We start from the raw sequence: 21,372 nt of genomic DNA on the forward strand, positions 1-21,372 counted from the left end.
TATTAAAGATTATGTAAATGTGGCTCCGACGGCTCACACCAGCGCCTGCCCAGCGGGCAGCAAAAAGGAAAACAGGGGGCAAGGGGCGACGGCAAAATAGGCAAGAAGTAAGGAAGAGAGGGAGGGAGAAAGGGAGCGCCACTGACCGTCTCCTGCAGAGCGGGCGCCTCCGGATGCACCTCTTTAGCCGCAGAACCGGGCGGTGGAGGGAAGTTGGGGCTGAAAACCATCAGGTCGCTCTTGCCCACACCGTCCGCCACGCACAGGCTCCGGCTCTGGCGCTGCGAGTACGACCAGCTCCCCACTTCGCTGGCGCACACGAGCGTGGCAGGACCGGGACCCGACAGCACGGCTGCCCTAGGCGCCCACCGCAACGCCCCGTACAGCACCACCGCCAGCAGGAACAGGCTCGACACCGCGCAGATGGCCACCACCAGCCACACGTTCGTCGTCGTCGTCGCCGCCGATGCCGCCGCCGCTGCACCGCCCTCCGCCGGCCGCAGTACCGCCCCCAAAGAGCCCGAGCTCGCGGCCGCCAGAGCCGCCTGGGCGCCCTCCACCAGCGACACGCTCAGCGTGGCCGTGGCCGAGCGCGCCGGCTCGCCGTGGTCCCGCACCACGATCACCAGGCGCTGCCGCGGGCCGTCCGCCTCCTCCAGCGCCCGCGCCGTGCTCACCTCGCCGCTGTAAAGCCCCACGCGGAACGGGCCCTTGCCCCGCGGCTCCCACAGCTCGTAGCGCAGCCACGCGTTGTAGCCCGAGTCCGCGTCCACCGCCCGGATCTTCGCCACCACCTGCCCCGCCGGGGCTCCCCACGTCGCCCACGCCCACAGCGCTCCCGAGTCCGCACCCGACGCCGCCGAGCCCGCGGCCCCGGCGCCCGGCCCGCCCCCGGCAGGCGGCAGCAGCACCGGCGCGTTGTCGTTCTCGTCCAGCACGAAGAGCTGCACCGTGGCGTTGCCGCACAGCGCCGGCTCCCCCGCGTCCACCGCCCGCACCTCGAACTGCAGCACCTGCAGCTCCTCGTAGTCCAGCGGCTGCAGCGCCCACAGCCGCCCGCTCTCCGCGTCCACCGACACGTAGCTCGACGCCGGACGCCACCCGCCCCCAGACACCGCGGCTCCGCCGCCGCTCTCCGACACCGAGTAGCTCACGCGCCCGTTGCCAGCCTCGTCCGGGTCCCGCGCCCACAGCCGCGCCAGCTCCGCCCCCGCCGCGTTGTTCTCCCGCGCCAGCACCGTGTACACGGCCTGCGCGAACGCCGGCGCGTTGTCGTTCACGTCCGACACCGGCACCCGCAGGCCCCGGCTGGCGCGCAGCGGCGGCGCCCCGCCGTCCTCCGCCCGCACCTCCACCTCGTACTCGGACACCCGCTCCCTGTCCAGCGCCTCCCGCAGCACCAGCGAGTACGAGCCCGCGAACGTCGACACCAGACCGAACGGCGCCGACGGCCACACCGTGCAGCGCACGCGCCCGTTCGCCCCCGAGTCCCGGTCCGACACGCTCAGCAGAGCCACCACCGTGCCCACCGCCGCGTCCTCGGGCACCGGCACCGACAGCGACGTCACAAACACCTCCGGCGCGTTGTCGTTCACGTCCAGCACCTCCAGCACCACTCTGCAGTGACCCGACAGCGGAGGGGAGCCTTTGTCTTGTGCTTCAATACGAAAATGAAACACATTGACTTCTTCAAAGTCCAGGGCGCTCGTCAGAAGTATCTCTCCAGTCCTTGGACTGACAGTAATCACACCTTTTCCACTAAGTGGAAGGAAGTTTGTCACCGTGTAGGTCATCTCACCGTTAATTCCCTCATCCGGATCTGTGGCGTTGACCCGCACCACCAGCGTCCCCTCTGTAGCATTCTCTGGCAGCTGCACTTTATACACAGACTGGTTGAACTGGGGAGCGTTGTCGTTTGTATCCATTACCGAGATCACAAGCTCCATAATGCCTGTCAGCGCCGGACGGCCCCCATCACTCGCCGTCAGCACGAGACGGTGAACTGACAAAGTCTCGCGGTCCAGAGGTTTCGTTAAAACAAGATCGGGTACAATATTTTGTTCATTCGTTTTTTGTGAATCCAAAGCGAAATGCTCGCTGGGGCTGAGGCTATACGAGAGCTGCGCGTTGGCTCCGACATCTGCATCCGACGCGCCCTCCAGTGGGAACCGAGACCCGGCCGGGGAGTTCTCCGATACACTGAGGTTTTTCCGTGCGGCGGGGAAGACCGGGGCGTTGTCGTTGATGTCGGTGACCTCCAGCTCCACATGGAAGACGCGCAGCGGCCGCTCCACCAGCACCTCCAGCCGCAGGGAGCACGGCGCGCTCTTCCCGCACAGCTCCTCCCGGTCCAGCCGCGAGCTCACCACCAGCGCCCCGCTCGCCCCGCTCACCTCCACGCTCGCCGGCCGGCCCTGCGATACCAGCCGCAGCCGCCGCGCCTCCGGCTCGCCCGCCTCCAGGCCCAGGTCCTGCGCCAGCCGGCCCACCACCGTGCCGGCCTTGGCTTCCTCCGGCACCGAGTACCGCACCTGCCCTCCGACCAGCGCCCAGGCCAAGTGCAGCACCAGCACCCTCAACAAGGCAGCCCTACACACACCGCCCATCGCCATCGCCGCCTCTGGCACCAGCCCGGGCCCCGCACGGCTCCCCGCCGCCGCCCGGATTCACCGGCTCCCCCAGCACCGCCCCCCCCCCGCTCACAGCCGGGCTCTCTGCCGCTGGCACCGGGGCGGAGCCGCCAACACGCCATTTCTGAGCCTGCAGCGACACCGTGCGCTGCTCCAACGCCTCACTCACTCCTCGACACCGCCCAATCCTCTGGACTCGGGCTGCTTCGTTCTCGCTCGCCTCTTCACCCTCTTCATTCGTTCTCTTTTTTCTTTCTTATTCTGTGTTCTTTGCTTGCATACATTCCCTTCTTTCCTTCTTCCTCTTTCATCACCTCCTTTTTTTATCTTTCTGTTCTTACTTAAATTCTCAGGTTTTCACTCTTTCGTTATTCCTTTTTTTTCCCCACATTACTTTTCTTCTTGCCTATTTTTTCTTTTTTTATTCTCTTCTTTTTTGTCTTCTTTTTCTGTCAATTCTCCCTTTCCCTTCTTGTCCTACCTTGTTTTTTATGCCCCTTTGCCTTCTTTTCCCACCCTTTTCCTTCCTTTACCCGCTATCACAGCTCCCCAGTTGCCTCCGGCTCCGCGGCGGACACCGTCAAACCCGTACCTTTTCTCGCTAATAAGAGGGCAGCAGCGCCGGATCGCGATGCTTTGCCCTCGGGCGGGGCTTCTACGAACCACCTCCGCTCCGTGACTAGAGATGACGTCTTCTTCTCTAACATCTCCTTTTCTTCCTTTCTTTTATTTCTTCCTCTTTCCATCCCTCCTTCCCCTCTTCCCTTTCTCACTGCTTTTCTGCCTTCTTGTTCTGTACTTCCTTCCTCGCTAGCTTCTTTTCCTTCTGCTATTCTTTTTAACTCCCTTTTTCTCTCTTTATCTTCTCACTACTTACATCTTCCCTTCTCCTCAAGTGTGTACCTTTCCTTCTCCTCTTCTGTTTGTTTGACTCTTTTCGTTCCTTCTGCTCCTCTTCTCTTTCTTTGATTGAGTCACTCTTTCACTCTCCACGACCAGAAATGACTTCGGTGAGGGCACATTACCACCTCTTGGCACTTCCTTTCACCTTCCTTTTTCCTTTCTTTCTTCGTTTCCTTATACTAGTTTCTATTTTTCTCTTCCTCTCCTCTTTCCTTCTTTTGTCTTCTCTTTCCTTCTCTTCCTTTGATCATGTTTTCTTCTCCTCCTCTTCTATCTCCATCCTTGTCTCTTCTGTTGTTTTCTTCCTTTATCAAACTATTTTCCCAAAGTCCACAACACGCTCAAAATAAAGATGAACATGGCCTCTGCAGGAGCTCTTCTCTAACCTCACCACTCTTCATTCAAGCTTTGCGGGGTGTCCCTGTGTACCAAGGATGATGACTTCCTCCTCGCTACTCAGCATCTCAAGATAACATCAGAGCACGCTGGTAATACCGTCCATAGCTTCCATCATCTTCTTCCTCCTTTTTTTTTTTTTTTTTGTTTGTTTGTTTGTTTGTTTAGGGTTTTTTCCCTAGCAATTCCCTCTTTTCCTTCTTTGGTATTGCTCCTCCTTTCTCTTCCCTTATCTTTTTTACACCCTTCTTCTCTTTCATCCCCTCTTTTTCTTTCTTGCCATGCTCTGCTGTATCTTTGCCTCCTTTTCACTCCTGCTTCCACCCTTGTCTTTTCATTTTGTTCATTACTAAAATGCTCTTAAAATAGCTCCTCCGTGCTCACTAGGAAGCACCATCATGCCATTGGGCAAAAGCTCTCATTTGTCTTCAATACCATCTTCCATTTCTCTTGTCACGGAAGAGCCTTCCTGCTTTTCTTCCACCCACGCATCTCCAACTTACCCTCTCTTCAGGATGAAGGCCATGCTCTTCAGCCACCAGTCCTCTTAAGGAACCAGCAAACAACAGAGCAAGGCAACCACATGCCAAAGAACAGCTCTGCTGCAGCACAAAGGAATCCACCACCCTTGCTAGCACAAACCCAAGCATCAGGTACTGTGACCTCCACTGAAACAGGTTCCAAAGACTCTAAACCACACAGGGGCATCTCTTATTTGGGAAGTCAAACCCATCACAGCCCAGCAAGACAACACTCCCCAAAGGCTCAGAAGGCTCATGGGAACCACAGCACACAAGTACTCCCTATGTACCTCGATGAACAGCCATTCTTCCAGCCTCATCTTCCACCTCAAAAATGAATGTGAAAATCATGCTTCTTTTTTCAGGCACACATGCTCTGCCAGAACAACACAGCGACAAATTCTGTTCCCAGTGCCTTAATCCCCATGGAATACTTCTCACTCATCAGCATGATCCACTCATTACTCAGCCAAACAGAAGCCACCAATGTAACACCACAGCATTTTCTCAGAACATCCCCTCAATGCCCAATGCATCCACTCCAAGGAATGCACCAAGGTCCCTCCTCCTGCTGTGCTTGCCTCTACCTACTCATCTTCTGCCACACAGCAGCAGGAAGGGATCGAGGACAGGTAATGGTGCTTCCTTCTCTAAATCTACAAGCATTTCGATCCAGGCATCATTCAGTTAATCCAACAGAAAGAAAACACAACTGAATGACAACACTCTCAAACACACTCTCTAAAATAAGTGACTTACTTCTAGCGTCACTAGTGTAGACTTCAGTAAAGGAAGCACTTTCAGGAGAGCAGAATTGCTTTTGAGAGACTTTGTCCCTTAACATGAGCTGCCATTTCAGGGGATGCGGGACAGAAAAAAATACTCATGTTCTCCAAAAGCTGTAAAAACGCTGGACATCATATGGTGCTTCCTCATGCACCTCTATCGAAGGGGAAGAAGGAGGGAGACCTGAAAGCTGGTGACATTTTTCTAACAACATCCTCAGCTCAGGAGAGTGGAAAAACCTTCCCACACACTCATGAATATTGCCCCAGAACCTGTCACCTGACAGCTGCCAAAATTCAGCATCTCCATCTCATCCCCTGTTTCCAACACACTGACAACGTGGGAGAAAAAATAAAGAAGGGGTTGACATCTTCAGTATAGACAAAAGTAGAAAACAGAAGGCACCCATGTCACTTTGCTGCAAGAGCTGGTTTGCTGACTTCTTGATTACAAAGAGCACTTTTTCCCCTCCTTCACTAGACTAACACCAGGAACATGGTACAAATGTTGAAAAGATTCTGTTTGATCAGCAATGTTCCATGTCAAAATCAAATTATTAAAGGCAGGCACAGCAGTTATCTTCAAAAGCAGTAATACCATAAAGAGCACCAGGCTGCGATGAAATGTAGAACTTCTGGAGGCCTTGAGATGATGCCAGGAGAGTAACTCTGTGCACTGGGCCTTTTCTTAAGGTTATCTATGGGCATCCTGTATCCTGTGCCATGGGAAATGTGATCTCCACAGCTAAGCAGACATTCTCCACTCCTTCCCCAGTGATACGGACTGCATTCTCCCCAGCATCTCGTTTTCCCTCAGGCAACACTCTTTTCCAGTCAAGGTCATGCTCCTCTTAATGCAGACACAGGCCATTCTCAGTGCCATCACTGCCAAAATACAGACATTGCTCCACCACAAAAACATGACCCAGCTCTAAAACTGTCCCAGACCACGACCCAGGTCTTTGCACGTACTCACCTTCCCTCATCAGGCAGCAGCACCACAGGGCACTGTGCCTTGCGGGAGATATTCACAAATTCAGAAAACATTCTTGGTGTTTCAGTGCCACACACTGTCTCAAGATCCAAAAGGTCTCTACCTCCAGACACATTGGGAGCCTGCAAAAGGATCCTGGGCAGGAACAGCCTGTGCCCTTCCTACTTCATGCTTTATTCTGGTCATCCCCCACCACTAGTCTGAAATGCGTTCTCCAGGCAAGCATGTTGTCTCCCATTATTGCCTTACTACATGGCCTATGGTCTTCCCAAGGATTTTTGGTTCAGGCAAGTCTTCCCACTGCTCAAGATCACTTTCATGTTATAAGGTGCTAAGGCCCTAGTTCACAGGGCCACTGCCATGCTCACCTCCCTGACATACCACTGTTCTGTTCCCCAAATCGAGGCTCACGCCAGGATTTGTGAACCCTTCCAAACACTGAGCACTCTAAAAATCACCCATATCAATTGTATCATACAGACTATATGCAGCACACTTTACACATTCAAAAGATGACAGAAGAGCTCTAAATTGCGATAGCTTTGATTTTATGAGGTTCCCAGGTCCTGCTGGGGCCACTGCCACATTCACATCTCTGACATGCCACTGTTCTCTTCCCCAAATCAAAGCTCACTCCAGCATTTCTGGACTCTTCCAAACAATGAGAGCACTTAAAAAAAACATACCAGTTGTACCACACAGGCTGTGTGTGGTGCACATTACATGTTCGAAAGCTGATGTCAGAGCAGCTCTAAATTTGTAATAGCATAAATTTCATTCTGTGGCAGAAGAACCCAATTGACAAGATTATATGGGTAGCAGACAATATGGATTCTGTAGGACAATCTGGATTTATGGATATGTTATTGGGGGAGGCTCGGTTTGCTTTCTAGTTTTGTGAGGGTGTGACTGCTGAAGCAAATACCGAAAGAACATCAAAGCCATCCAGTGCATGTCTCGTCATTTCACTGGTCAGAAGCACAAATCCACAACTGTCACGATCAACAAGAGCCCCATAATAAACACACAGCCAGTATCACTGTATTCAGCACTCTCTGTATTTGACGCTTCATGTTCCATTATCCCAGATGAAACTGATCCGTACCTGGGAGTTCTGTTACACCTCTGAAATGGTACACGTATATTTGTACAGATGTTGTCACAATAACACTAATGGCCATGGTCATTGATTTCCTTTTCTGAGAGAATAAGTCGAAGGCTGACGAGCACAGCATTGCAATGGATGACTCCTAACGTAGATAAGTTTGTAGTTTCTTTAAATACAAGGTTTCCTGTTCTTCCCTGAGGCTGTCAATTCTGATGATACAAATCTACAGCAAAATTCAGGGTTGCAGAAATACAACAAGAAATTTTCCGTTTCTGACAACTATGCTGGCTCAAAGTCCTCTGCCTGAATACTTTATGCTACTGACAGAGTTGTGACATCCTTGCAAAAGAGCACAGGAAAAAGTCTACAACGCATTCCCAAATTTCATGATGTGTATGGTGGATGAACAGAAATGGAGAACATCCACCACAGGCAAAGAGACCCCTAAAGTTCCAAGTATAATCAGGTAACATCTCTCTTGCAGTGGAGAATCAGAGAAGACAAGAACAGAGTTTCTGATAAAAACAAAAAAACCCCACATATCACAGGGAATTTACTGCAAGAAGAGAACAAATCAACCCTGTAGCAGCAAAGCTCAGCTGAGGACCAAGGCTGCTGCGGTGTGTGGCCAGACCTTTCCCTTCACCAAATGAGCAAGAGCTGCGGTGCACATTCCAGCATGCGGAGGCAGATCCCAAGATGCCCGGGGGAGCCTCAAGCACCCGTACAGCACTTACAGCAATCGGCCATGGGGGTGAGCCCGTTGCATGCCCAGGGAGCGGGAAATCGAGAAGAGTGACATGGGGCAAGAAGTGCCGAGGAAGGAGAAAGAGGCGAAGAAGCGATGAAGGGAGGGAGGAAGCGGCACTGACCGTCTCCAGCAGAGCGGGCGCCTGCGCCTCCTTTGCCGTGGAACTACAACAGTACCCAGGCACTGTTTCACCACGCAGTGTTTCCCAGCAATAAAGCCGACCCTGGGTATGACCCAGGCCTTTGCACATCCTCACCTACCTTTACAATTGGCAAAAAGAATATATGGAATACTGCAAAGCCACTCTGGGACACAAACTCTTCCCAGCTGCCTGGATGCTTTGTGCCTTTCCAAATAGAAACTGAATTCTTAAAGATTATGCAAATATTGCTTCGACAGCTCACACCAGCACATGCCAGGCTGGCAGGCAGGAAGGGCAACGGGGGAATACGCAAGGCAATAGGTGAGAAAGAGAGGAAGGGAGGAAGGGAGCACTACTGACCGTCTCTAGCAGAGCGGGCGCCTCCGGATGCGTCTCCTTCGCCGAGGAATCGGGCGGCGGTGGGAAGTTGGGGCTGAAAACCATCAGGTCGCTCTTGCCCACACCGTCCGCCACGCACAGGCTCCGGCTCTGGCGCTGCGAGTACGACCAGCTCCCCACTTCGCTGGCGCACACGAGAGTGGCAGGACCGGGACCCGACAGCACGGCTGCCCTAGGCGCCCACCGCGCCGCCCCGTACAGCACCACCGCCAGCAGGAACAGGCTCGACACCGCGCAGATGGCCACCACCAGCCACACGTTCGTCGTCGTCGTCGCCGCCGATACTGCGGATGCACCACCCTCCGCAAGCCGCAGTACCGCCCCCAAAGAGCGCGAGCTCGCAGCCGCCAGCGCCGCCTCAGTGCCCTCCACCAACGACACGCTCAGCGTGGCCGTGGCCGAGCGCGCCGGCTCGCCGTGGTCCCGCACCACGATCACCAGGCGCTGCCGCGGGCCGTCCGCCTCCTCCAGCGCCCGCGCCGTGCTCACCTCGCCGCTGTAAAGCCCCACGCGGAACGGGCCCTTGCCCCGCGGCTCCCACAGCTCGTAGCGCAGCCACGCGTTGTAGCCCGAGTCCGCGTCCACCGCCCGGATCTTCGCCACCACCTGCCCCGCCGGGGCTCCCCACGTCGCCCACGCCCACAGCGCTCCCGAGTCCGCACCCGACGCCGCCGAGCCCGCGGCCCCGGCGCCCGGCCCGCCCCCGGCAGGCGGCAGCAGCACCGGCGCGTTGTCGTTCTCGTCCAGCACGAAGAGCTGCACCGTGGCGTTGCCGCACAGCGCCGGCTCCCCCGCGTCCACCGCCCGCACCTCGAACTGCAGCACCTGCAGCTCCTCGTAGTCCAGCGGCTGCAGCGCCCACAGCCGCCCGCTCTCCGCGTCCACCGACACGTAGCTCGACGCCGGACGCCACCCGCCCCCAGACACCGCGGCTCCGCCGCCGCTCTCCGACACCGAGTAGCTCACGCGCCCGTTGCCAGCCTCGTCCGGGTCCCGCGCCCACAGCCGCGCCAGCTCCGCCCCCGCCGCGTTGTTCTCCCGCGCCAGCACCGTGTACACGGCCTGCGCGAACGCCGGCGCGTTGTCGTTCACGTCCGACACCGGCACCCGCAGGCCCCGGCTGGCGCGCAGCGGCGGCGCCCCGCCGTCCTCCGCCCGCACCTCCACCTCGTACTCGGACACCCGCTCCCTGTCCAGCGCCTCCCGCAGCACCAGCGAGTACGAGCCCGCGAACGTCGACACCAGACCGAACGGCGCCGACGGCCACACCGTGCAGCGCACGCGCCCGTTCGCCCCCGAGTCCCGGTCCGACACGCTCAGCAGAGCCACCACCGTCCCCACCGCCGCGTCCTCGGGCACCGGCACCGACAGCGACGTCACCCACACCTCCGGCGCGTTGTCGTTCACGTCCAGCACCTCCACCACCACCTTGCAGTGACCCGACAGCGGGGGAGTCCCCTGATCTCTGGCTTTAACGTGTAGGTTGTACAAGGCAACTCTTTCAAAGTCCAGGGCGCCCGTAAGTTTGATCTCTCCAGTCTTCCCATCGATGCTGAATGCAGGTGACGCCGAGGGAGGAACAACAGTATCCATTTCATAAATCACTTCTCGATTACTTCCCTCATCTGGATCCGTGGCATTAAGCCGCATCACTATCGCCCCCTCCAAGGCGTCTTCGGGCAAAACTACGATGTACACCGACTGGTTGAACTGGGGAGCGTTGTCGTTCGCGTCCAGCACCCAGATCAACAGCTCCATCGTGCCCGTCAGCGCCGGACGGCCCCCGTCGGTCGCCGTCAGCACCAGATGGTGAATCGGCATCGTCTCGCGGTCCAGAGGTTTCGTGAGCACCAGAAACAGGGATTTACTGCGCGAGTTGCTGTTTTCTTCCTCTACTCTGAAATGCTCGCTGGGGCTGAGGCTATAGGAGAGCTGAGCGTTGGCTCCGACATCTGCATCCGACGCGTCCTCCAGTGGGAACCGAGACCCCGGCAGAGTAGATAATTCCGCGATGCTGAGGTTTTTCCGTGCGGCGGGGAAGACCGGGGCGTTGTCGTTGATGTCGGTGACCTCCAGCTCCACATGGAAGACGCGCAGCGGCCGCTCCACCAGCACCTCCAGCCGCAGGGAGCACGGCGCGCTCTTCCCGCACAGCTCCTCCCGGTCCAGCCGCGAGCTCACCACCAGCGCCCCGCTCGCCCCGCTCACCTCCACGCTCGCCCGCCGGCCCTGCGATACCAGCCGCAGCCGCCGCGCCTCCGGCTCGCCCGCCTCCAGGCCCAGGTCCTGCGCCAGCCGGCCCACCACCGTGCCGGCCTTGGCTTCCTCCGGCACCGAGTACCGCACCTGCCCGCCGACCAGCGCCCCGGCCAACTGCAGCACCAGCACCCGCAACAAGGCAGCCCTACACACGCCGCCCATCGCCATCGCTGCCGGAGGCACCGGCCCTGGTGCCGCCCGGTTCCGCGCTGCCGGCCGGATTCACCGGCTCTCCTGCCCGCCTAGCGCCGCCCCCCTGCTCACAGCCGGGTTCTCCGCCGCTCGCACCGGGGCGGAGCCGCCGACTCACCGTTTCTGAGCCTGCAGCGACACCGTGTGCTGCTCCAACGCCTCACACGCTCCTCGCCATCGCCCAAGCCTCCGGACCCGGGCTACTCCGTTCGCGCTCTTCTCTCCTCTCCTCTCCCATTTTCTCCTTTCGTTCTTTTTTTATTATTCCGTGTTCTTTGCTTGCACACATTTCTTTCTTTCCTTCCTCCTTCTTCTTTCTTTCTTTTTTCCTTAATTTTCTTATATCTTATTTTCTTTTCAGATTTTCATCGTTTCTCTCGTTCTTCTTTCCCACTCTCTACTTTTCTTCTTGCATATATTTCTGTGGTTTGGTTGCTTTTTTTGTTGTTTTTGGGTTTTTGTTTGTTGTTTTTTTTTTATCCTCTATCTTCTTTTCCGTCTCCTCGTTCTGACAGTTCTCTGTTTCCGTTATTTCCCTACCTTGTTCTTCACGTTATTTTCCCTTCTCTTCCCACGCTTCTCTCTCCTTTTCCGCCGGTGACAGCTCTCAGTCGCCTCCGGCCCCACGGGGAACAAGGTCAATGACGGACCCATCCCCCCTAATGACGGGACAGGAGCACCGGAGCACGTTGCTCTCCCCACGGGAGGGACTGGTACCGACCAACTCCGCTCCGTGGCTAGATGTGACATAGGTGAGGGATAGTCATCTTCTCTATCGTTTATTCCCGTTTTCTATTTTCTTTATGTTATTTTATTTCTCTCTTTCCTTCCTTTCTTTCTTCCATCCTTCCTTCCTCTCTCTTTCCCTCTTCAATTCCTCCATGCTTTTCTGCTTTCTTCCTGCTTTTTTCTTCCTTCCTTGCTTGCTCCCTTTCCTTCTTCGTTTCCTTCTGCTATTCTTTTTAACTCCCTTTTTCTCTATCTTCTCACTACTTAGGTCTTCTCTTACCTTTTCTTCACGCGCCTATCTTTCCCTATCCTCCTCTTCCGTTTCAATTTTTGACTTTTCTGTTCTTTTCTTCCTTTACCTAAGTATTTTCCCAAAGCCCACACCATGCTAGCAGTAAGGACGGACATGACCTCTGGTAGGAGCTCTTATTCCTCCTTCTCACCACTCTTCACCAAGCTTTACAGTGTCCATTTGTTCAGAGGCTGTGGAGCTACCTTACTTCATTCAGCAACTCGAGACAGCATCGGTTCATGCTGGTAATCTCCCCAGTCATCAGCTCTTTCCTTCTTTTTTCCTTGCAATGATTTCTTTCCTTTCCTTTTTTCATTCCCTCCTCTTTTCTCTTTCTTTCACTGTTTTCTCACTTCCTTTTTTTTTTCTTGCCCTGCTCTGCTCTACCTTTGCCTCCACTTCTCTTCTGCTTCCATCCTTGTCTCTTCTCTTCATTTTGTCTTTTACCAAAATTTTCTTAAACTAGGTACACCACACTCATCATGAAGCACAGACAAATACTTTGAAAAGAGCTCTCATACCTTTTCTCTGCCATCTCGCATTCCTGTGGACATAGAAGAGCACTCTTGCTTTCATCCCCTCCATGAATCTCCAACTTCCCCTCTCTTCATGATGAGGGATACACTCTTCACCCTCCAGTCCTTTTAAAGGCCCAGCAAATAACAGAGTAATCATATGGCAAACAACACCTCTGCTACAGCAGAACAAAATCCACCACTCTCAGAAACACAAGACCAGGTACTGGGACCTCTACTGAAACAGGTTCTAAAGACTCCAAACTACACAAGGAAGTAGTTCGGCAACTCAAACCTATCACAGCCCAGCAAGGCAACACTCCCCAAAGGCTGAAATAGCACAGGAGAACCACAGCTCTCGAGTACTCCTCAGGTACCTCGATGAACAGCCATTCTTCTGGCCTCCTCTTTCACCTGCAGAATTAATGTGAAACTTGCTTCTTTTTTCAGGTACATATGCTCTGCCAGAACAGCACAGCAAGAATCTGTTCCCAGGGCCTTAGTCTCAGCGAATATTTAGTCCCCTTAGTCTCACTCCTTAGCATGATCTACGCATCACACAGCCAAACAAAAGCCACCAAGGTAACACCACAGCGTTTTCACTGAGAACACGCCCAATGCCCAATGCCTCCACTACAAGGAACGCATCAAGGTCCCTCTATCTGTCCCCGATTCCAACTGCTCAAATTCTGCCAGGCAGCAGAAGGAAAGGAATGAGACCAGGTATTGGTCCTTGGTTGCTCTAAATCTACAGGCATTTTAATCCAGGCAAGATTCTGTTAATCCAACATAAAGAAACCCCAACTGAAGAACACCATAAGTACCTCAGCCTCTCAAACACATTCTCTATAATAAGTGACTTACGTGTAGCATCAATGGTGTCATCTTCAGGAAAAAAATAAAAAAAAAAAAACCAAACAAAAACCACCCAAACAAAAAACCCCCAACAACAAGACTTTCAGGAGAGCAGAATTGCTTTTGAGGGATATTATGCCTTAATATCATCTCCAATCTAGGGAGATACTGGACAGAGAAAATTACTCATGTTCTCCAAAAGCTTTGGAAACGCTGGACATGGTATGGTGCTCCCTCATGCACCTCTATCAAAGCTGAAGCAGAAGGAAACCTGAAAGCTGGTGACATTCTCTTGAGAACAAGATCATCCCAGGAGGGCGGAAAAACCTTCCCACATACTCATGAATCGTACACAAATCCTGCTACCTGACAGCTGCCAAAATTCATCTCCATCTCATCCCCTGCTTACAACACACTGACAGCGTAAGAGAAAAAATAAACAAAGGGTGGGCATTTTTGCTATAGAAAAGTAGAAGACAGAAGACACCCATGCCACTCTACTGCACCAGCAGGTTTGGTGACATCTTGATTACAAAGAGCACTTCTTCCCCCCGCTCACAAGACTAACACCAGAAAGATGATACAAATTTTGAAAAGATTCTATTGATCAACAACATTCCAATTCAGAACAAACGATTAAGGGAACATACAGCAGTTACCTACAAAAGCAGTGATACCACAGAGAATACCAGGCCCTGACAATATACAGAATTCTGGAGGCTCTGAGAGGATCCCAGGAGAGCAGTCCTGTGCACCAGGCCTCTTCTCGAGCTTATCTATTGGCATACTCAAACCCGTGCCATGGGAAATGTGATCTCCACAGCTAAGCAGACATTCCCCAGTCATCCCCAGTGACACAGACTGCATTCTCCAGAGCATCATCTTTTCTCTCAGGGTATGCTCTTCCCTGCTCATGCTCATGCTCCCACTGACACAGTCACAGTACCATCACTGCCACACCTTGATATTGCTTCATCACATGGACATGCTCCCGCTCAAACCCTCTCAGACCATGATCCAGGTCTTTGCACATACTCACCTTCCCTCATGATTGCCACCAGAACATATGAAGTGATGCCCTTTCTGCACACTGTTTCAAATTGAAATTGAGCTCTTAAAAATGTTTCAGTTAGGGCTCTGACACCTCTGATCCAAGGCCACATGGATGTTATTCTTCAAGAGAACCACACCGAATGCCAGAAAAGCAGAGCTGGATGTGTATGTCCAGACATCAGAATGAGCCATGTGTGACAACAGGACACACCATCCCTACAAAGGCTGGCAGTGCAGGTACACAAGTATGGGAAATTGAGTGCATGGAGATTACACCCACCTCTTCATGTATCCAGAGAAATCCTGCCTGAGCAGGACCAATGAACAATCACAGCAACACCAATGCCTGTGGAAACACTGTAGATACCCGCCACTACACAAGGACAGCAGGTTGAAATACTCCCCACCAAAACTTCCCCAAAACAGGAGTGAAAAGGTTCACCATACAGTATTCAGCAGGCAGCATCCCACCAACTCTTACCCAGCACATTCCCTAGATCAGGCAGCAGCAGCACAAGGCACTGTCCCTGCTGGGAGATATTCTCAAACTCAGAAGACATTGTTGGCATTTCAGTACCACACACTATCTCAAGATCCAGAAGGCCCCCAGTTCCAAACAGCCTGGATACTGGGAAAGGATCCTGGGCAGGAACAGTCTGTGCCCTTCCTGCTTCGTGCTATACTCTGGTCATTCCCCACTCCCCAGTCTGGGACATGTGTCCTCAGAACAAGTATGCAATCTCCCATTACTGCCTTACTACATGGCTCATGATCCTCACAGATTTCCATTTCAAGCAAGTTTTCCCATTGCTCAAGATGAACCTTCATATCATGAGGTGCTAACATCCTACTCAGGGACACTGCCACATTCACCTCCTTGACATGCCTCTGCTTTTTTCGCCAACTCAGGCCTCATTCGAGTATTTGTGGACCCTTCCAAAAAATGAGAACACATTAAGAAATTCCAAACGATTGTTAAGTACAGACCACGTGCAGCACAATTTTAGCATTCAAAAGGTGATGTTAGATCAGCTCTACATTGCAATGGCATTGATTTAATGCTGTGACAGAACAACCCAAGTGTTGGCAAGCACCCAGTGTAACGTATTATATTGGTTCTGTAGGACAATCTGGATTTACAGGAGTGTTATTGGGAGAGCTCTGTTCGGTTTTTTCCTTTGTAAGAAGGTGCAAATACTGAAAGAACATCAAAGCGGTCCAGTGTATGTCACACTACTTCACTGGTCAGGAGCACAAATTCACAACTGTTGACATCACATTTGTTGGCGTCAACATTTTTGTTGACACCACAAAAACCATACAGATGGTGTCATTCACACTGGGTTGAGCAGACACTCTGTAATTGACCCTTCAAATTCTACTCTCTCAGATGGAACTGATCCATACCTATGAGCTCTGTTACACCTCTGAAATGTTACACATGTATTCGTTGACATGGAGGCAGGATAGCACCGATGGCAACGGGCATTGAGTTCCCTCTGTGAGAGAACAACCCGGATTATCATGAGCACAGAACAGCATTATGATACTACCGAATGTAGAGAAGAATTTGTAGTCATTATAAGAGAAAGCGTTCAGCTTTTCCCTGAGGTTGTCAATGCTGATAACACAAATATTTAAACACCATCCAAACAGGCCAGGAATGGAAAACTACAGCATGACTGGATTTGCAACAGAAATACAATAGGAAGCTTGCAGTTTCTGACACCTGCAGTGGTTGACGGTCTTCTGCCTGAACACTTTATACTACTGAGAGGAGTTACAACACCCTTGCAAAGAAAATGGAAGAAATCTACAACGCCTCCCCTAATTACATTATAATTCTGGTGAGAGAACTTAATTGGAGACAATTCACCACAGGCAGAGAAACTCCTGAAGTCCCAAATGTTACCTGACATAACCTCTCCTGCAGAGGAAAACCACAGAAGATGATAAAACACCACAAGTAACACCAACAAGAGCCACGGTACTTCAGCCAGCACACGGAGGCAGATCCCGAGTCGGTCGCCCAGCATCTATTGCCCTCAGGACCCAGGGGCTAAGCCAGGCTCACACCAGCAACTGCCCAGGGGGACGGCGAGAAGGGCGATAGGAGGAAAGGGACTACGGGGGAAAGGGCAAGAGGCGAAAAAGGAAGGGAGGGAGCGCCACTGACCGTCTCCTGCAGAGCGGGCGCCTCCGGATGCGCCTCCTTCGCCGCGGATCCGGCCGGCGGAGGAAAGTTAGGGCTGAAAACCATCAGGTCGCTCTTGCCCACACCGTCCGCCACGCACAGGCTCCGGCTCTGGCGCTGAGAGTACGACCAGCTCCCCACTTCGCTGGCGCACACGAGAGTGGCAGGACCGGGACCCGACAGCACGGCTGCCCTAGGCGCCCACCGCGCCGCCCCGTACAGCACCACCGCCAGCAGGAACAGGCTCGACACCGCGCAGATGGCCACCACCAGCCACACGTTCACCGTCGTCGCCGATGCCGACGCTGCCGCTGCACCGCCCTCCGCAGGCCGCAGTACCGCCCCCAAAGAGCCAGAGCTCGCGGCCGCCAGCGCCGCCTCGGCGCCCTCCACCAGCGACACGCTCAGCGTGGCCGTGGCCGAGCGCGCCGGCTCGCCGTGGTCCCGCACCACGATCACCAGGCGCTGCCGCGGGCCGTCCGCCTCCTCCAGCGCCCGCGCCGTGCTCACCTCGCCGCTGTAAAGCCCCACGCGGAACGGGCCCTTGCCCCGCGGCTCCCACAGCTCGTAGCGCAGCCACGCGTTGTAGCCCGAGTCCGCGTCCACCGCCCGGATCTTCGCCACCACCTGCCCCGCCGGGGCTCCCCACGTCGCCCACGCCCACAGCGCTCCCGAGTCCGCACCCGACGCCGCCGAGCCCGCGGCCCCGGCGCCCGGCCCGCCCCCGGCAGGCGGCAGCAGCACCGGCGCGTTGTCGTTCTCGTCCAGCACGAAGAGCTGCACCGTGGCGTTGCCGCACAGCGCCGGCTCCCCCGCGTCCACCGCCCGCACCTCGAACTGCAGCACCTGCAGCTCCTCGTAGTCCAGCGGCTGCAGCGCCCACAGCCGCCCGCTCTCCGCGTCCACCGACACGTAGCTCGACGCCGGACGCCACCCGCCCCCAGACACCGCGGCTCCGCCGCCGCTCTCCGACACCGAGTAGCTCACGCGCCCGTTGCCAGCCTCGTCCGGGTCCCGCGCCCACAGCCGCGCCAGCTCCGCCCCCGCCGCGTTGTTCTCCCGCGCCAGCACCGTGTACACGGCCTGCGCGAACGCCGGCGCGTTGTCGTTCACGTCCGACACCGGCACCCGCAGGCCCCGGCTGGCGCGCAGCGGCGGCGCCCCGCCGTCCTCCGCCCGCACCTCCACCTCGTACTCGGACACCCGCTCCCTGTCCAGCGCCTCCCGCAGCACCAGCGAGTACGAGCCCGCGAACGTCGACACCAGACCGAACGGCGCCGACGGCCACACCGTGCAGCGCACGCGCCCGTTCGCCCCCGAGTCCCGGTCCGACACGCTCAGCAGGGCCACCACCGTCCCCACCGCCGCGTCCTCGGGCACCGGCACCGACAGCGACGTCACCCACACCTCCGGCGCGTTGTCGTTCACGTCCAGCACCTCCAGCTCCACGCTGCAGTGTCCCGACAGCGGAGGCGTCCCTTTGTCTCGCGCTTCAATTTGCAACTCGTGTAAGCGGACGTCTTCAAAGTCCAGGGGGCCCGTAAGTCTGATCTCGCCTGTCTTTGGATCAATGGAGAACAGATCTTTCTTAGCTACAGGAACCGAACTGACCAGACTGTAAGTAAACTCCTTGTTCAGACCTTCGTCCGGATCCGTGGCGTTTACCCGCGCCACCAGCTTTCCCTCTGCAGCGTTTTCCTGCAGCTTCACTTTATACACAGACTGATTGAACTGAGGAGCGTTGTCGTTCGCGTCCAGCACCCAGATCAACAGCTCCACTGTGCCCGTCAGCGGAGGACGGCCCCCGTCAGTCGCCGTCAGCACTAGATGGTGAACCGGCATCGTCTCGCGGTCCAGAGGTTTCGTGAGCACTAGGAAGAGAGATTTTCTGTGTTCATCAGAGGATTTAACATCGACCGTAAAGTACTCGCTAGGGCTGAGGCTATACGAGAGCTGAGCGTTGGCTCCGACATCTGCATCCGACGCGCTCTCCAATGGGAACCGAGACCCCGGCAGAGTAGATAATTCCGCGATGCTGAGGTTTTTCCGTGCGGCGGGGAAGACCGGGGCGTTGTCGTTGATGTCGGTGACCTCCAGCTCCACATGGAAGACGCGCAGCGGCCGCTCCACCAGCACCTCCAGCCGCAGGGAGCACGGCGCGCTCTTCCCGCACAGCTCCTCCCGGTCCAGCCGCGAGCTCACCACCAGCGCCCCGCTCGCCCCGCTCACCTCCACGCTCGCCCGCCGGCCCTGCGACACCAGCCGCAGCCGCCGCGCCTCCGGCTCGCCAGCCTCCAGGCCCAGGTCCTGCGCCAGCCGGCCCACCACCGTGCCGGCCTTGGCTTCCTCCGGCACCGAGTACCGCACCTGCCCGCCGACCAGCGCCCCGGCCAACTGCAGCACCAGCATCCGCAACAAGGCAGCCCCACACACGCCGCCCATCGCCATCGCTGCCGGAGGCACCGGCCCTGGTGCCGCTCGGTTCCCTGCCGCCGTCAGGATGCACCGGCGCTCCTGCTCGGCCCGCACCCCCCCACCACGCTCACAGCTCGTCTTTCCCGTCACTCGCACCGGGGCGGAGCCGCCGACACGCCGTTTCTGAGCCTGCAGCGACACCGTGTGCTCCTCTAACGCCTCACACGCTCCCTGACACCGCCCAAGCCTCCGGACCCGGGCTGCTCCGCTCTCGCTCGCCTCTTCCTCCCCATTCTCTTTCCTTTCGTTATCTTAATTCTCTTTTTTTCGCATTCCTTTTTTGTCCTTGCTTGCTCTGTGTTTATATGCATAGACGCTTTTCTCTCCTCCCTCCTTTTCTGTTCCTTCCTTTTGTCCTCTACCGTTCATCTTCCTTTCTCCCTCTCTCATTCAGTCCTACTTTCTTCTCTCTCGCCCCTTCCATCTTTGCTTCCTCTTCGTGCTTCATTTTTTCCTTTTTCTTCTTCCTTCTATTCCCTTTTTCCTCCATTTCCCCTCCTCTCTTTCTTCCTTTCTCTATTTCTTTTCTATTTGCATTCTGTTTGACTTTTTGTACTCTATTTTTCTTAATTCACTCATCACTGGCCTTATTTCCTCCCCTCCTCTTCTGTTTCCATCCTTGTCTCTTCTATTCCTTTTTTTCCTTTACAAAGATATTTTCCCAATGTCTCCACCATGCTCGCAAGGATGGACAGACATGGTCTCTGGCAGGAGCTCTCATTGGTCAATGGCTCAATGTCCCGCTGGAGACCAGTAACGAGTTGGGTCCCTCAGGGATCGGTGTTGGGACCGGTCTTGTTTAACATCTTCATCGCTGACATGGAAAGTGGGATTGAGTGCGCCCTCAGCAAGTTTGCCGATGATACCAAACTGTGTGGTCCGGTTGATACACTGGAGGGAAGGGATGCCATCCAGAGGGACCTTGACACGCTTGTGAGGTGGGCTGATACCAACCTTATGAAGTTCAACCATGACAAGTGCAAGGTCCTACACCTGGGTGGGAGCAATCCCAGGCACGGCTACAGATTGGGCAAACAAGAGATTCAGAGCAGCCCTGCAGAGAAGGACTTGGGGGTGCTGGTCGATGAGAAAATGAACATGAGCCGGCAGTGTGCGCTCGCAGCCCAGAAAGCCAACCGTATCCTGGGCTGCATCAAAAGGAGCGTGACCAGCAGGTCCAAGGAGGTGAACCTGCCCCTCTACTCTGCTCTTGTGAGACCTCACCTGGAGCATTGTGTGCAGTTCTGGTGTCCTCAACATAAAAACGACATGAAACTGTTGGAACAAGTCCAGAGGAGGGCCACGAGGATGATCAGGGACTGGAGCACCTCCCGTATGAAGACTTGCTGAGGAAGTTGGGGCTGTTCAGCCTGGAGAAGAGAAGGCTGCGTGGGGACCTCATAGCAGCCTTCCAGGCCTGAAGGGGGCCTATAGGGATGCTGGGGAGGGACTCTTCGTCAGGGATTGTAGTGACAGTACAAGGGGTAATGGGTTAAAACTTAAACGGGGGAAGCTTAGATTGGATATAAGGAGGAAATTCTTTCCTGTTAGGGTGGTGAGGCACTGGAATGGGTTGCCCAGGGAGGTCGTGAGTGCTCCATCCCTGGCAGTGTTCAAGGCCAGGTTGGATGAAGCCTTGGGTGGGATGGTTTAGTGTGAGGTGTCCCTGCCCATGGCAGGGGGGTTGGAACTAGGTGATCTTGGGGTCCTTTCCAACCCTAACTATTCTATGATTCTGATTCCTCTTCCTCCCCATGCCTTGCAGATCGTCCCTGAGTACTGAATATACCAACTTCCTCATTTCCATTGAGAGTCTTGAGATATTATCAGAGCCTGCCGGTGATCTTCTCTATCATCTTCTCCATCTCCCTTTCTACCTTTTTCCTTTCTTCCTTGCCTACTTACTTCTTACACAGATTCCTTCCCCCACCTTTCTTTTTCCCCACTCCTTTCTCTTATTCTATTATCTTATTTGTTTCTCTCTTCATTTCTTGACCCTCTCTGCCATATCTTTGCCTCTGCTTGTCTTCTAGTTCCATCCTGTATTTTCTGCTCATTTTGTCCTTTACCAAAGTGTTTTTAAATTAGCTACACCACACTTCTCATGAAGCACTCACACGTCCTTTGGCAATAGCTCCCATTCCTCTTCCCTGCCACCTTCCATCCCTCTAGACACAAA

At 54.9% G+C, this 21,372-nt stretch overlaps 3 protein-coding genes across 3 annotated transcripts in view; all 3 read right to left on the minus strand.

Moving 5' to 3' along the window:
* LOC136019894 (protocadherin alpha-C2-like) overlaps positions 1-13,389 on the minus strand; it is a 181,157-nt gene extending 167,768 nt beyond the window's left edge. Inside the window, exon 1 of the mRNA XM_065690513.1 lies at positions 8,591-13,389. Within this exon, the coding sequence (XP_065546585.1) occupies positions 8,591-11,056 (2,466 nt within the window). The 5' untranslated portion in view covers positions 11,057-13,389. The remainder of the gene's footprint in view (positions 1-8,590) is intronic.
* Positions 3-2,632, minus strand: LOC136020080 (protocadherin alpha-10-like). Its single transcript, XM_065690806.1, has one exon. It carries the CDS (start codon positions 2,610-2,612, stop codon positions 3-5), a length of 2,610 nt encoding a protein of 869 aa, XP_065546878.1. The 5' UTR covers positions 2,613-2,632.
* Positions 13,390-16,583: 3,194 nt separating the features above from the next.
* Positions 16,584-19,683, minus strand: LOC136020093 (protocadherin alpha-3-like). Its single transcript, XM_065690821.1, has 2 exons — positions 19,556-19,683; positions 16,584-19,434 (listed from the first exon to the last, which is right to left on the minus strand). The coding sequence occupies exons 1-2, from the start codon at positions 19,681-19,683 to the stop codon at positions 16,584-16,586; spliced, it is 2,979 nt and encodes a 992-aa protein (XP_065546893.1).
* Between the last annotated feature and the right edge of the window lie 1,689 nt (positions 19,684-21,372).

Source organism: Lathamus discolor, chromosome 10, assembly GCF_037157495.1.
Source record: "Lathamus discolor isolate bLatDis1 chromosome 10, bLatDis1.hap1, whole genome shotgun sequence".
Lineage (NCBI taxonomy): Eukaryota > Metazoa > Chordata > Aves > Psittaciformes > Psittacidae > Lathamus > Lathamus discolor.